The 17,031-nt window shown below is 48.0% G+C and overlaps 2 protein-coding genes across 8 annotated transcripts in view; one reads left to right on the top strand and one right to left on the bottom strand.

Moving 5' to 3' along the window:
• Positions 1-14,025, top strand: part of LOC143369569 (acetylcholinesterase) — an 85,731-nt gene extending 71,706 nt beyond the window's left edge. For all 6 annotated transcript variants that reach the window (XM_076813672.1, XM_076813669.1, XM_076813668.1 and 3 more), the window contains one exon: positions 3,294-14,025. In XM_076813672.1, coding sequence (XP_076669787.1) covers positions 3,294-3,466 — 173 coding nt within the window. In that variant the 3' untranslated portion in view covers positions 3,467-14,025. The remainder of the gene's footprint in view (positions 1-3,293) is intronic.
• LOC143369574 (RCC1 and BTB domain-containing protein 1-like) lies at positions 13,410-16,932 on the bottom strand. Of its 2 annotated transcripts, none has more exons than XM_076813686.1 (10): positions 16,657-16,932; positions 16,168-16,367; positions 15,929-16,084; positions 15,619-15,862; positions 15,420-15,547; positions 15,088-15,360; positions 14,889-15,013; positions 14,178-14,275; positions 13,972-14,102; positions 13,410-13,897 (listed from the first exon to the last, which is right to left on the bottom strand). In XM_076813686.1, exons 1-10 carry the CDS (start codon positions 16,742-16,744, stop codon positions 13,757-13,759), a joined length of 1,584 nt encoding a protein of 527 aa, XP_076669801.1. In that variant the 5' UTR covers positions 16,745-16,932; the 3' UTR covers positions 13,410-13,756. The 2 variants fall into 2 exon arrangements, with proteins under 2 accessions (XP_076669801.1, XP_076669802.1); XM_076813687.1 differs by having other exon boundaries at positions 15,619-15,844.
• Positions 16,933-17,031: the final 99 nt, after the last annotated feature.

Below are 17,031 nucleotides of genomic sequence, written 5' to 3'. Positions count from 1 at the left end.
ATGCTAACGAGAAAGGACCTTGTTATACTAACTTCTCCGTCCTTTCGCCAGGGGGAGGCCACCCCCTCGGTCCTCAACCATGCACCATGTTCGCGGGATACTCCATCGTGGTCGACGCGCTCGACGCTCGAAAGGATTCGTACGAATCGCACCGGGCATGACCTCCACTATCCTGGATCCGAGGAGGGTCCCGACTTAATTGGACAGGGGTATATAGCCGAGGGTTAAACCCGGGTGGAACGGCATTCCGCGACCTTGAACGACCAATATCTGGAGAGTGAAACACCCTCCTGTCTAACTGTCCAACTGTCCTCCTACCCGTCTTATCGTCGCGGAGGAAAAACGAACTCGAGGCCCCTGAGAAAACGTGGGGAAGGAAGGGGCGAGGGCGGAGAAGCGGGTGGCTCGTTTAGGCGGGCAAGCTTTATCGGCGCTCGCGCCTCCGGAACAAAACACTGATAAAGCCCAGGCTGCTCGGTGGAGGGGTGGGCACGGCTCGTAGGGGAGTAGGTTTTGATCGCGGCACCCAGGAACGAAACGAACGGACCAGCAGGGCAAACGAGGGTGCGGGGCTGGAACTGGCCGCTCGGCAGGGTGGATCGATGCCGCCGCGACACGTCCGCGCGCGCAAACGTGCGCACGCCTGCACGTGTGCGTGCACCTGTACACGTGTGCAGCCGCGGCAACACGCGTGGACGCGGTGATCGCCGGACCGCGCGCCGGGATTCTCTCCGGGGCTCCGCCAACGATCCGCTGCCGTTTGTACGTATCCGCGGGACGATCGATCTGGATCGCGGAGGAATCGGGGATGGTGTTTGTCTTGGATCGCCGGCCGGGAGACGCGGAACGGACCGGCCAGCCGCGCAGGGACGTCCGCATTGTGCGAGTCACGTGCGCGCCAGGCTCGTGGAAAGTTTGCGAGCGGCAGTTACTCGCAATTAGAGCAGCGACTGTGTCGTTTCCCTTTAAGCGTCGCCGGGCAATCGCGATGCACCCTGGCGGGTCGTTGCGTCGCGACGCGTCATTTGCTCGCGAGCAAAGTCCGCTCAGAGTCCCCGCGGGGATGTTGCTCGCGATTTGTTCCACCGAATTGTAGGAGCGAAAGGGGATCATAGGGCAATGGGACTCGAACGTATGATCTTTGCATCCACTGCCGGCTGGCCAGCCGCCTTAACTCTTAACTGGTATACTGTGTTTGGCAAACGTGACTGGTATACTGGGGTCGTGGCAGACCCCAAATAAAAAAGGACATAGAAATTTGTAAAGTGGATAGTAGAGCAACCACTGTGAATATTTTGTTCTTAGGTAATGTAGAAAATAATAGAAGCGTAGAAAGTTAAACTGTTGTTTTAAAATTAATTAGAAATTCAGTTTACCAACTTAGACAACGGAAAATTGTACATCGAACTGTGGGTGCTTCGGGTCACGAGCGACCCCAGGATATCAGTTAAGGGTTAAGGGGAGGTTCTGGTCTAAATGTCGATTTTTTTTTTATTTCGTTTTTCGAATGTTCAATCTTTTAGGAATACGTGTTTAGAAGGATTTGTTGAAATTCGTAAAATTCCCCAAGTTATAGGCGTTTGAGTAGCGGCAAATGCATGGGCAACAACCGTCCACTCCGGCGCTCACGTAAAACTTCAAATGCGTTTTTCTCGAAACAGTGTTCTCAAAACGGTGGGACCTGTATCTTCAAAAGTTATTATCCGATTCGACTGAAACTTTTTTTATTTTGAAGATTATTCTTTTGGCTAGGGGAGGACTAAACAAAATTACAAATAGTTGAAAATTTATAATTTTCAAAGGCGATGAAAGGACGAAGAATACAGGGAAAAGTGATTTCAAACTTGAAGTGTCGTTATTTTCTAAAAAGAATGTAATTTTTGTAATTTTTTTAGTTCCCCCCTAGCCAAAAGATTAATCTTCAAAATAAATAAGGTTTCCGTCGAATCGGATAATAACTTTTGGAGATAGAGGTCCCACCGATTTGGATCAATTTTTTGACGCCTTGACTTTAACGACTCCCCAAGGCTGTCTGCAATGATTAATTATAAAACAAAAAATATATTTCTATAATCTAAGACATCCTTAATACAATGCAACAAGTCCCACTAAATTATATATAGTAGTTTTCCTTTAATTAATTCCTAAATATCACCTAGTTTTTTGGGCTCTAGACCAGAACCTCCCCTTAAGGGGTTACCTACCGTGAGGAGGTAGAAAAAGAATCGAATCTGTGGGAATTTATTTCAGAAAGTATATGCATATTTTTATGCAATGGCTTTTGTATTCGGACGAAGGACACTTTAACAGGTTATTATATTATGTTTTGATATAAAAATATTTAGTTATTTAGTTATTGGGGGGTTTAGAAGATTAATTAATATATCCAAATTTATACATGTATTTTCTATTTATTTTTTTGTATAGTCTCTTAAGACAGCGTACTAAAGGTAGGTAATAAAATTTCTCTATGAAAACTGTAAATTATTCCCGAAAAAAATTCGTAAAAATGGCTTACTTTTCCGGCCGTCACAGCATTGCCCCTTAACCGGTTCCGCCAAAGCCGACTCCCAAGATCTCTGTGTTCGGGCTCTACTTAAGGGTCGCCAGCTGCCGGTGCTCGGTAGCCGACCGGGGGTTCGAGTCCTGCCGCGAGACACTTCTACGGTTAATATCGAACTCCAGGAAGCTGCGGGAACCCCTCGAATATGTTACAAAGAGCGCAGAGGTCGGTGCGATCCTTTGACCGCGGGTATTAATTACTCGGCGGGCAATTTCGACGAGAGCTGTCGTAATCACCGATTATCCCGTGAATTTTAATTGAATTCCCCCGGCCGCGACCGGTCTCGCGCGACGCACCGGCCATTCCGCACAAAGCCAGATTAATTCTTTGCCGCCCGTAATCCGCGTCATCGGGGCACGCCTCTCTCCGCCGCTCCGAATTACTCGCCGCGGCCGCGTGCTCACGGGCCGTCGAACAACAGGATCCACCTTTTATTACTTTCATATCCGCCCGATTAATCCGGCCGCTGCGTCAAAGGAGCGGGTTTTCGCGCTGATTGTTCCGCGTCAGCCTGGCCGTTCCCATTGTTCCGCGCGCTTTGCCAAACGTCCGCGTCGAAACGGCCCCACGGCTGCGAGCGAGAGCCCATTAAATATTCGCGACGCAGAGGCGCTTCTGTCGGCTCCAGCTTAAGACACAGAAGAAAAAAAAGAAAAGCAGAACGAGACACGAGTCTCGCGGACGTCTTCGTGAACGGAAAGACCAAACGTGCCCGCGATTTCTGTTGCAGCGAAACTGGAGTTGGCCTCGAAGGAGACGTGCAGCGGAAGCAGCGTGGACGGCGGCGGTCGTCTGCTGCTGGTGGTGGGCCTGGTGCTGCTCGGCGCCCTGTTCAACCAGAGGATCGTGGTCGGGTGGGCCGACGGCGTGCCGCCGATCTTCGACGCCAGAGGCTTCGTCTAGCTCCTGCGGCCGGCTGTTCGGACCGTCCTCGATCGTTGAGGAAGCCAGGATCGGCCGAGCGAAACGCGGGGACGATCGTGCACGGAGGAGCGGAACGGTCGACGCGACGGTCTTGCAAAGGGTGGCGACGGTACCGCTGACGACGAGGCGAGAAGCAAAACAGACATATCAATGCAGACGAGCGCGCTCGATCGACCACGCGCGGTCGTCGAGCCTCTGCTTACGGTGGTGAGAAAGAGAGAGAGAGAAAGGGGAGGGGGAGATTTCGTTGGAACCGACAGATCTACGGGAACCTCTTCGAGGGGGGGGGACTGTAGAAACTGTGCAGCACAGGTGGACGACTCGAGGATCCCCTTGGACCGACGTGTCAGCGAGAAGTGCTCTTTTATTTTCCCCTCTTTTCTTCCCTCTTCATATTTCTTTCCTTCCCGTTCTGGGATTCACGAGGGTGGCCACCGACGGATCCGGGTCCTGGCGAGCCTCTCACGGAGCCTCCGCACCTGGGAGCGGGCTGCACGGGCACGAGAATGATCGGTAACTTTTGCAGAGTCACGTGGTGAGGAAACGTATTACAAGAATATTTATATATTATATATTATTGTTATATTATAATATATATTATATATATACACGCTCGAGAGAAGAGGGTGTCGCTGATGGATCGCCCAGGTGTCCCTCCGAGGGACACGGGCCCCCGACGCGTCTCGCCCGAAGACGCCCTGGAACGCAATCATCCGAGCGCGATCGAATGGACGTCGTAAACCGTCTGACCTACTCCGACCGCGACTACTCACGCGACCGATGTAATACCGTCGCCGTAAATACTCCACTTTCCGCCGCGGTTTGTAATTTCACTTATCGCATCCTCTCCCCTCCGCTCAGCCCTTAATTGGAACGAATCGGCCGGCGATAACGATCGGCCGAGAAATCCCGCCCCGGGGAATTTCCCCCCCGAAGCTCGTCGCGCTTTGTCATCCGTGTCCCGAACTCTTTCGCAGTGGATTTGAATCCGATGGACGCAGAGGTGGACAGTCGTCCGTTCGCGAGGGAGATTTCGTAGGAGGAAGTTTTTTGTCCGCGCCGGGAGAGCCGAGGAGAAGGGTTCGCGAGCTGCCCGTTCGCCACGAGCATCCCTGGCCTTTTACTAGCAACGCGGAGCAATGTGGGTCACACCGGATCGGAGCTTTTATTTTATGAGCGAGGTCGCTGTCGACCCGGACGTTATCGCCGGACGCACTCCTCCCCTGGATATACCCGACAAGATAATTCGGCCCGGCCGTTGGAAAATTTGATAAAACGGACGGCCATTATCCGCTTGTCCGTTATCCTCTGTTCCTGAGGCACGGGCTCGCCTGCACGGCGGCCGCAGCGCGGCCCGCTTTACGTTCCTCCACGAGCGACCCGTCGCTGCGAAATTTCGGCAGTTCCGAAGTCGATCGTGAACAGTGCGATGCTATTTCTCCCTTTCTTTCGAGACTACGGAGATCCCCGTTTTAAGGCGACCCTCCGGTCAAAAAGCAGGTGCTCTTTATGAATTTTTTGTAACACCGAGCTGTAACATATCCTAAGAAATACTTTCGGCATTCATCGACGCACTCGTTAGGATGCAGAAAAACAAAATTCTTTCATGTTTTCGGTCTCGATGCATTATCTAGGTGGCGCTTAGTGCACGCGCTGCCAAAAAACAGATGCCAAAACGGTAACCACGAGATTCACTCGCAGGATCTTCCAGAATCAAAAATTCAAACAATTTCTTAAAACTCGTCTCAATAGCTCTCAATCACCCCTTGTTGGGGCAAAAAGGACCAAAGCTACAATGTCGCAGCACATTCGAACGAAGTGGTGTAAAAAAAGCGAGTAATTCTCCGCACAAATATGCAGATAAAAAAAAACTCTGCGTTCCGAAAAATTATACTACACGGTGCTTCGATAGCGAGTCCAATTACGAATCAAACGCCCCAAAGCTTGTTCGAATCGGTTCGTTAGTTCTCCTGCAATCGTGGTTACCGTTTCGAAATATCGTGTCTCGAGAGAAACGCGTTCAAAGTGTTCTCGGCTCACCTGCGTGCGGAGCTTGAATTAGTTACGTGACCGTAGAATCTATACCGTTAGGAATTTTGGTGTGCAACTTTCACAGAGTATTCTCGGGATGTTATGCTACAAAAGAAAAATATACGTACATATAAAAGGAAATCGATTTTCTGAAGAACTTTAACCGGAAGGTCCCCTTAATCGAGCCGCGTGGTTACCGGAGCCGCGGCTGCCTGTACGCACGGAGGCAGAGTAACGCGAGCCGCAATTCGATCTATATGCTCTGCGGCCGCTTGTACGCGCGCATGTTTGTAATGCGGTGCAGCCACTGCAGCGTCGATCGGATTCGTAGAAATTGCGGAGACTTAAACGCCGTGGAGCGGCCCGAGGGCTAGGCCATCCGGCCCTACCGATATCGTCATTGCGGGGGAGTCTCGGCGGCGACCATCGGGTAGTCGGGACCCGCGGCGTCGTCCGCGGAAGGGCCAGTCGCGCGGACGATCGGATTTATTGTACACCTGCGCGCCGCTCGGCCGTCCAGCTGTTAAATCGCCGCTGCTGAAATATGAAAACGCTGACCCGATTCGGGGATTAATTTACAGTTCGAGACCTCGCGAATCCAGCTCCGATAGAATTGCAAATCGCGCTCGGCCAGGTCGCGCGGATGATTCCGCTGGTGGGAGAAAATCTGCGACTCCCCGAAGTCCGCCGCGCTTACTTATCTCGCGACACCTGGCGTGTCGCTCGAGTGCCCTTTCCCTCGTCGAAGCGCGCGAAACTTATCGGCGACGGAGTTATGTTACGACAGCTCCGTGGCGCGTCTGGTTTCGCCGGATAGCGTTGATCGATCGCGTCGATGGGTCAGTTACGTTGGTTCCGCCTGTGTGCACGCGGCGATAACGGTCCGCAAAGTCGCAGCGGTGGCCGTAAAGTTTTACGGCGCGACGGCGAATGCAGGCCCGGCCGAAGCTGTGCTAAACGTTCCGCTCGATCGAAACGAAACGACCGCCATGGATCCGTTCAGGAGGCGCATTCCTACCTGCCCTCCCTCATTCCCGTGCGCTCTGTTCTTCCGCGCGGCGCCCTCATCGATTTTGCACACGGAACACGCGTCCGTTCTTCAAGCCTGGTCGTTGAAGGTCGCGCCTCAGACCTTTCGACCGCGAGCCCTCCGCGCAGAGTTGCGCATTATTCGAATAAAAAAAGTATTCGTCATTCGCGAGTAACTTCATTGTATTCGCAATACTTGTTCGAGATCTTTCGGATGAAAATTTGTTCGCGGAAAAAATTATTAAAATCAGAGGCCGTAACTGTTGTAACGTGAATTTTAAAAGTGACGACACGAGAATTAATATCTTTCTTTAAATGATTTTGGTTATGAATGAACATTGTAGTCGACGGAAATATTCTGTGGTCACTAATAATCATTATTGACGACGGAAATTGTTTTCGGTTGCGAATAACCAATGCTTTGGTTAAGGTCTAACCAATATTTATAGCAGGAATTTCTTTTGGTTACGGTATAACCAGTGTGAATTATGAGAATTTTTTTTGGTTACGGTAAGAACCATTGAAGTATAGAATATGTGAAATACGAACTGTGGGTATTAGGAGCCGCGCCGCGCTGCTGAGAAGAGATAATTGCATTGCGTGGGATGCTGTTTCACTCATACATACGCGTCTATACCTGGCTATACTAGGGCTGGGACTGTTTGTCGAATTTTTCGGTATTCGAATATTCGAATACTTCAGTTGCTCAATTATTTGGCGAAGATAATTTGAATGTCCAAGTATTCGAATACTATTCGAATATTCTAGTATTCGAATACTATTGGAATATTTAAGTATTCGAATACTATTCGAATAGTCAAGTATTCGAATACTATTCGAATAGTCAAGTATTCGAATACTATTCGAATAGTCAAGTATTCGAATACTATTCGAATAGTCAAGTATTCGAATACTATTCGAATAGTCAAGTATTCGAATACTATTCGAATAGTCAAGTATTCGAATACTGATGTATTCGAATAGTGTGGTGTGAATTATAAATCAAGTTATTTAGGTTTATTTGTCAGGGTGAAATCTTGTAAGCTAATTTTGACCCACTTCACACCATACTATTCGAATACATTAGTATTCCAATACATTAGCTTATACTAATGTATTCGAATACATTAGAATTCGAATACATTAGAATTCGACTACATTAGTATTCAAATACATTAGTATTCGAATAGTATTCGAATAATAACATTCGAATACTGAAATATTCGAAGTTTATTCGTAGCATGCGAATACTTGTAAAATATTCGAATATTAAATTATTCGAATAGTCCCAGCCCTAGCCTATACCCAAATTTACTACTAGATAGTGTATAATAAAGGATAAATAGTAGGGTGGCTCTTATTTTCGGCTATTGAATTTTCTTTATATTTAATTTATATTTAATTTTAATTTACGTTAGGTATAACCAAAAACAAAATTCTCGTAATTCATATTGGTTGCAACGTAACCAAAACAAATTCTCGTCATCGATAATGGTTATTTGTAACAAAAAGAAATCCAGTCGTCGTCAAAGATGGTTAATAGAGACCAAAAAATATTTCCCTTTGTCAATAATCGTTATTAGCGACCAAAAAACATTTCTACTGACAATAATGGTTATTCATAACCAAAACAGGTAAATCATAATATTTTTCAATCACTTCATTTTTCGAAAATTTTCTGCAGAATTTACTTGCCTTCCATTCGAATAAAAAATTAACATTCAATGATTTCTTCGGACATATTTGAATATAAACTGTATAATTTGGATCTCCGATTGAAATAGAAATGCAAACAGGAAAGTAAAGATTTATTCGAATAATGCCCGACTCGGCCTCCGCGCCCCGAGCAGTCGCTCCCCTTTGGGCCCGCGGTGCCCAGAACCGAGGGACGCGTTGTGGTATCCATTCTTCCAACAGTTGACGACGGTTTTCCTTATCGGACGCTTTCCTCCCGCGTGAACACGCGAGTTTGACGCGAGGCAGTTACGGTCGAAGGAGCAGCCCATTGTATAAAAGAACGTCGGTAGCGATATTAAGCGCCGGGCCCTCTCGTGACTCTGCAATCGAAGAAGCTGAAGAGCGAAGGTACCAGAGGCTCCGTCAGGGCGTGACTGGCCACCGGACCAGCGTCGTCGCAGAGCGAAACAGCGCATTTGAAGAAAGACACGTGATCCAGCGGGACGAACGGTCCACGACGCGGTTGTCGATCCCTTCTCGGGCCACGATCGACGAGGAGGACGCTGGATGTGCACGCTGGAGGGCCAGAGAGGAGGCGAAGGGATCACGGGACTCCATGCTCCTCTCTCCCTGCCGCTGCCTCTGCCCTTCTCCTCGCGAGGATCGGGAAGGAAGGGTGCACGAACGCAGGCTAAGTTAATTAGGATTAATCTAAAAGCTAACGATTTATAGGAACTATTACTGTAAGTAGAATGACACCGCGTGCGCGCACGTACACGCGTGCACTTCCCCTTTGCGCGCACGTATGTACAACGCTCGATGGGGAGGGTATTTTCGATACAACCGTTCGCGCCACTCCGTTGCGCTTGAATCGAGACGCTCCCGGCTAAAGATCGTAGAAACCAACCAGTTCCATCTACTTGTAACGAGAAGGGGGATGCTCGCGCCGCGTTCCTCCGCGTTCCCAGAGAGATCGAGATCGATCGTTGAGGACGGCGGAGCGTGCCAGATAGCGAGTCCGCGTTCAAAATTCGTTTAACCCCGGGCGCTCTGGGGAAACGTTGTCGGGGGAGACTTGGCGCGAATCGTGGCGGATGATGGCGTTAAAGTAGGTCGTTCGATTGAAAGGATTTCCATCTGTACCCGTTTAATACTCAGGATATTGCCCCTGCATTTACGCTCGCGAACATCTCTTTCTTTCGCTGCCCTCTTTCTTAAGGGAACATCCAGCCGGGATTGACTCGGCTACGGCCACTCCGTACGAAAGGAGAGCCGTCTCCTGAGAGGATTGCAGATGATAAGGGGCAGACTGCTGGTTCTCGCCCAATCGTCCAAATCGTCTCCCCGCTCCCCACCTCCCCCTTCGCACCTCCTGGCCTCGCGCCAGCAGCGCTTCTTGGTTCGGTTTTTATTACTCTCGGCCGCCGACCAGCTCCGTTAACCCTCTCGGTACCGCGGGAACGCTTCCGAGCACTCGGTCGGCGGTGCTCCGCGCGGAGGACGCCCATGGGCGTTCGGTGCGCACGGTTAACAGCCCGCGGCGAACGATCTCCGCACACGGTGGATGTTCAAAGCGTCGGATGGGTTACCGTCGCTTTGCTGGTAAAGCGTTGCTTCTCGACGATCGGCCGATGGTAATTGGATCGATCGGCCATCTGGTTGGCGCGCGATGCACTGACCACGCATGGGGGGCCGTGTGCGTGCGTGTACGTGTGTCCACCTTGCCCGCGTTAAAACTCACTGCGATGATTTCAATGCATTATGTATAATAACATTATACATACTATACATATATAAATACGTGCATATATACATATAAATATATACATATGTAGCGTGTATAGATATATATATATATATATACTTTAGGGACGGTACCGTCGTATGTTTGTACATACTTTGTCAGGCGCGAGTATCGCGGCTCGCGAAACGAAGGGGAACGGAGCGACAACGCGAGCCTGTCCGTCGAGATTCGGCGGACTCTTGGGTTATCCTGACGCGACCCGGATTCACGGGACAGCACAGAGGCGCGTGCCCTCTTTCTCCGCGACAAACGGGTCGCGTCAGGCGATCCAAACCGATCGGAAGCGAGACGAATTCCGGAAACTCTTTGAGCTATCGACTGTCGCCTCTCTTTTCGTCGAGAGCGTGGACTCGGGACGAGGAGCGATTAAAAGTGCTCAGAGGGACGGACAGGTGGCAGTGCGTTCTGAAAACGTTCGTCGCTTAATGGCTGTCGCGCGTTTCGGCGAAGCGTGCGAGGAGAACAGTTCACGAGCGATTGCGCGGCGAGAATTAATTAATTATTATTCATTTCTCCGATTCACCGCGCTTCGGCAAAATGCGCGACCGACTTCGCTGCGGCCTTTTTCGACTCGAATGTTGCCTCGACGACCAAAAGCTACCGAAGCGCGTCGGGACCGTCGATAGGATTCTTGCTACCTCGGTAATAGGGAAAGTGACGGGGTACAGTAGAGAGGTTATCTCGGTCGTTGGCAAACACAGCAACGTGTCTCGAGAATTCTTTTTTACGACGCCATCGACGCCCCCCTCCCTCGTTGTCATCGATTTCGCTTAGCAGCGATCGCTCGAGTTCCAAGCGAGTCCACGCCGAAGTAACTTCGATAGATTTATCCGGATAGGTGGTAACAGAGGAGGAACTCGAAGAATCGCGTCGGCTGGAACGTTTCCAGGAAGTCTCTTATTGATTTTTAGTCCATATCCTTGGGGCCGCCTCGATGCAGCCGAGCGAACGTCGCTATAGGCGACTGCCCTTTGCCGCAGGATCCCGCCGTTCTCTTTTCTTCTTCGTCCGCCTCCCGATCGTTTCCTTCCCTGCTGTGCTGTCAGGCAAGGGAACGGTCTGCGATCTATAATACTCTGTAAAACGATCGGCTTCCCGATTTCCCCTGCCCCCCTAGTCACCGACACCAGAGCCCGGAGACGGGCGACATTTTATTTAAATAAAAGCCGAGTTCGAATAAAAGATAAAAATTTTATTCGCTACTCTGAAGATAACTCGCGTTATCTTTATTCGACCACGGATAAAGATAAAGTATCTTTTACTCGATTCGTTATTTAAGTAACTTTTTATTTAGATAACGAACGTCTCGGTTAACGAGCGCGAGGCTTCTGTCCGCGGTTCCTTCCGAGCTTCCGATCCCGCTCGCCTACAGCCGCGACGGCGCCACGGGCGACCGAGAACGTTCGGAAGGTCCGCGCGCGGTCCGGGAGGCTCGTGGAAAGTTGGGTTAGGTTCTAGAATCATCAAACCAGCGAATCAAAACTATAAAGCCAGCTGCGGAGAGAGGGATCGACGCTGAGTAGCAGGCAGAGGTTCCAGAACGATTTATTAGAAGTCTGTATAAAGGACTCTAAACGGTCGTCCAGCTCGGCGCCAGGCGCCAGGCGCCGGGGTGAATTCGAGCAGAAGAGCAAAACGGGAGAGAAGGGGAAGAAAAAGAGAAGAACGAATCGTCGTCGATATGCTTTCTCGTTCGCGGAGTCTACGGGGCGAGAGCGACGAGGCGCGACGGTGGAGCGGGTTGAAGGTTGCGGGGCGAAGGGGAACACCCGCGGTCACGTCACGAGTATACAAACTGCGGCCCTATATGTAACACGTGTAACGTAATGTACAATAACCTGGCGAAGCGTTTGACGCCGGTCCTCCCTCGACCATCGCGAGAAACGGCCCCGATCACTGTACCTGCAATGCGCGCAGCTGTGCACGTTGCGTCCGTAGCTCATCTGTAAACGACGACGACGACGAGGGAACGTCGAACTCCATCGAGGCGAAAGGGAATCTTGTCGGCGCTTTGCGGCCATTGTCGTTTTTCAATCCCTCCCCCCCCCCTCGGTCGTTGGACAGGATAATCGTAACGCTTGGAGCCGTGACGACAACACAGGACGCTGTCCCGTGGATCGTTGGAAGCTCGAAGCGATCGATATATCCCAGCGTGCAGCGAACTCGTGTAAATATCATGCGCCCCGAACACGTGTACATAAGTATCTTGTTTCAAGGAATGACATACGCATAGAGAATTGGAGAGAGGATCTCACCGTACCCGGTGGGGGGGGGGGGGGGAGCGGTGCGAAGGTCGCTGGTACGATTGAAAGTGGAGGATGGAGGGCCGACGGCTACCGATTGCGAGAGAAGCAACGGAGAGACGAGATTATTGTTTTCTTTTTTCCTTCCTTCGTCGAGACGAGAGAAATCTCACTTCTGTCAATGGGATTCACAGCGAGTCGCTGGAAAAGTAGCCCGCAGGCCTAAATACGCTCTAATTAACTACGAGAGAGAGAGAGAGAGAGAGAGAGTGCGTGTGTGCGTGCGTGAGAGAGAGATAGAGAGAAAAACTAATTAATTATCCTAGCCGAATAGCTGATCGAATTCAATACGACATCCTCTAAGGGGCATCATCTCGCATTTTCTCGTTCACTGTCGTATTGGATAGCGACTCTCGATGCAATCGGTCGCCAAAGGGCTGCGTCTGCCCGGTATGCAGTCGATGTACTTTTACTTTCCCTGCCCGTGTCTTATGATACTCCATGAATATTACTATCCGAGGCTTCCGACGGAGGTAGCAGTGTTGCCGAAAGATCGAGACATATTTCCGAGAAGCACTGACGACGCGCAGACGGAAGCCTCGGATGGTATCGGCCAGAAATTCGCAGCGGCGCGGAAACTTTAATGAGATTCGAGTCCGGCCTGTTTCGTTCGTTGAAATTCTCTCCTCGTAAAAGGGAATGGTGTAAACTGTAAATGATATTTGGCCGTTATTACGTGTCGGACACAGCGGCCGCCAGGCTACGATCTCGATAGGAATTATTCCGCAGAAAGGAGAATCTAAGGGGATGAAAGAAATGCAACGGGCACCGCAGTCGCGAACGACGCGCGGAATTAAGACACATAACAACTTTCCAAACGGCAAACCGAATACTTTAATATTACCTATACATATGAATATAAATATAAAGCATAATGATTATTTATTAAATACCATTATTGACTATTATTAATCAGTAGTTACGGACATATTATACGAACAAGAAAAATTTACTGCTTGTATATATTGAGAATATCGTAATAAAAATAATGTACGAACGATAGCGCTATAAAGTCTGTTGAGCGTATATCCCCACGGCAAGGAAGCAGTCGGTAGGTGAACGGAAGTAGGCAGTCATAGGCGTTTAAAAGAATTTTATTCGAAACTGTGTATAAAAAAAAAAAAAAAAAAGGAAACGCGACGTATCGGGCGATAAGCAACGGGTACGAAATTTAACTTCGTCGTCGAATCAAACGGATGAGTAAGTTTTTACATACTATGTCTAACTTAATGTAATACGTTAACGAATAAATGCACTGTAATGAGAATAAGAAACTTGAAGGAACCTTGAAGACGCGACTAGCGAGAAAATAGAGTCGAGTATCGTCTCTATTTTAACGATTGGAATTCTCTTTCTCTCCGGTGAACACTGGAGAATATTTAGAGCTGTTACGAATCAGTTACTCTATACGTTTTATATTACAACTTATGTTTTAAAAGCACTCGCTTGGCCAGCTTTAACTATGAAAGACTTTATCGTGAATTCATCTAGTTTGGAAAAATCAGGTGTCTCCACCACTGCGGTCAGGTTATTCACGATAAACTTGAAGCAAAAGTCCTCCAACGCCTAGAAACGTATAACATTGCAGATATTTTAACAATCCTCGAACTTTGGGAGACATCAAACGGAGTGTTACTTACTTTAAGTTTACGTTGAATACTAAAACTGTAAAATAAAGACACGTTTGCAACATTCATCTCCCTTTTTATCAACTCTACGCAAGAATCGCAAAGTCCACGGTCAGAATACGTGATCGCCAAGTCTAAAAGTTCTTATTGAAAAAAAACAAATGGCAGTTTATAACACATGTTTCATAACACGGTGAAAAATGCCATTAAATAAGTACCTGGGATATTCTCTGCAGGTACATCGATGTGGTCTGTGTACAAGTATTTAAGAAATGCTCTATACACGTCGTAGGAAAATTGTTCATGTTCTATGACACTGCAAATAATACTTGATCAGCAAACTCTATGCGCAGGGTGTTACTCTACTGGTAGTCAATACTCTAGGGGGTGACTATAAAATCAAAAGTGACGAAATTGCGGTAAAGGCTTCATTTTCCAGAAAATTGGCTTTGAATTTCTCGAAAATGGAGCCTTTACCGCAATTTCGTCTTATTTTCGCTTGTATAATCACACCTACCGACGAGCAAACTTTGGCTAGTAGTGGGCCAAAAGTGGAAACCTAATACTCTACGCGAGCCGCAATATTAAATACTTAAATACTGATATAGATTTACAATTGAAATTGAAACAATAGCGGCCCACAGGTCTCGGCGGGCCGCAGGTCAGTGACTGGAGGGCCAAATGTGGGCTGCGGGTGGCTCATCAGTGATGAGTCATCACTGCTTTAGAGCAAGGCTCTCAAAGGTCGCTTACGCGTAAGCTCGGGATTCTCCCATTCCTCGTCCGTGTCGCGCGGTATCCCTGACAACGCGGACGAGAGTGGGAGAACCCCAAGCTCACGCGTGAGCGACCTTGGAGAGCCCTACTCTAGAGTATTGACTATCAGTAGAGTAACACTCTGTATACATATATTTAATTAACCGACATACCTCTGATCAGTCTCTGCACAGTGTTCCTTAAACATGGTTCTAAAGTACGAGGAACTTATCATCAAAATAGCCTTATGAACATGAATAGACTTGCCTCTCACACATATAGTCAGATCACTACTTGTCTGGAACAGATGAACAAAATGAACTACAAAAATAGTTAAACATACGTATACCATCATACGCGAGAAATACATACCACATCGTCAAATGCTTGTCTCAGGTGATCCGTTAAGCTCATTTCTTGTTCTTCGTCGGAAACAATTAACGGCTGATGCATGACAGTATACGATGAGGCATACGCAAAAGCATCGTGCAAATTGTCGAACTGACTACGTCTTGGTACTACAAGGCTTTGTTCTAGGCACAAGCCCCAGATAAATATCTGATTGCATTCGCACATAGCGACACTTATGTCATCGAAAGGGGTAGCCGCCACATCCAATACCTTTCCCATTTCTTCCACTTCTAGCTGAAAACATATTCATTACTTCGAATTGCTACTATTATAATTGCAACGCGTTATTTTACCTTCACTGGAATGGAGACCATGTTTTTATGGCCAAGGCCCAGTTGTCCGTGAGTGTTGTCACCCCAGACATAGAGGACTCCCTCTTTGCTCAGTGCAAGAGTGTGCGACTGGCCACAGGCTATTTTCTCTGCAAGCGTACATTATTAGTATTTGAAATAAGTTTGGAACGCGTGTGGCAAAACAGAAATTCAGCAATACCTATTACAACTTCTGTAGGTATTTTGACTTTATGCACACCTATCTCATTGGTATAACTTCCATGTCCCAATTCACCCTTGGTGTTACTACCCCAACCATAAACCTCTCCCTTGTCTGTGACTGCCATAGTCGATGCAGAACAGCAACGGACATTAACAAATTTCATGCCCAATATACCAACACATCTGTCCATGGAATCGTTACCATTTACTTGTCTATAAATATTCTGACCCCATGCATATACCTAAACATGTAGTCTCCGATTGTTACCGAGAATTATACTCCTCTTAATTTGGAGTATTCTCTTTACCTTCCCATCGTTTGTGAGCGCTGCAGAGTGAAATTTTCCACAGGCTACATCAACGAATGTGTGACTTAGATTCCCTCCTACAACAGTCGATGTGAAATCTTGACAAGTTGGTGTATATTCTTGTAACGTACTATTGCGTTTTCCCCATGAATATATCTTTCACACAATTCGCCTTATTAATTATGGTAGTGTCTAAAAGTACTTTGAGAACTTTTCCACTAATTACATATACATTATACCTCTCCTTTCTCTGTAAGGGCCGAAACTTCATCTGTTGCGCACGCCAAGCTTTTGATATCCTTTCTGGATAATGCTTTAACTTCTGTTGGACAAAGAGTGCTACAAGTATCACCAGTTCCGGAGCAGCCAGATTCATTATTTCCTAATGCATACACTATTCCATCCTTCGTTACAATTAGAGCTGAACAGCCTAAATAGCCTGTTTCGTGATACAGAGTAATTGGCATTAGAATGAACAGTTCTTTCGCTATAGTCTGACTCTCGAGAGTTTAGACCTGAGGCGGGTCTCTCGGACAGAGCGTGGTTAAGGAGGAAACAATGGTACGCTACGGATTGCGTGCGGCATTGCGTACCATTGGTTCCTCCTTAACCACGCTCAGTCCGTGGGACCCGCCTCAGGTCTCAACTCTCGAAAATCAGACTATAGTAGGGACAACGTAATAAGATAACTAGGAAATAAGAAGAATTAACAAAGTGACATCACTTACCATGTACAATAACCATATGGATTTTCGAAATGAACTTTGGCTCTAGCGATCTTATAATTCTCCATTTCATCAAATTGCGCGTAGTCATCTTAAAGTTCTGTTGTGAGAGAATAATAGCCACAGAAGTTATTTATGAACCATTCATTAATTATCGCAAGAGAGGTTATAGGAATAGTTCATATCGCCGACGACGACGACGACCGACGACAACGATTGACGACGTGGACAAATGCCATGCAATGCATATCAATGGCGTACACAATAAAGGCTGGAACAGTAATTTAGTCGAGTAGCGAGTAATTTACCATTGGTTGATCATGCAAACCTGATACTTTGGAGCTCCTAGTAGCAGAAGCGCACGACGCGAGGAAGTGG

The sequence above is a fragment of the Andrena cerasifolii genome, chromosome 6 (genome assembly GCF_050908995.1).
Source record: "Andrena cerasifolii isolate SP2316 chromosome 6, iyAndCera1_principal, whole genome shotgun sequence".
NCBI lineage: Eukaryota > Metazoa > Arthropoda > Insecta > Hymenoptera > Andrenidae > Andrena > Andrena cerasifolii.
The sequence above is the reverse complement of the archived record's forward strand: the minus strand, read 5'-3'. Positions and strand labels throughout refer to the sequence as shown.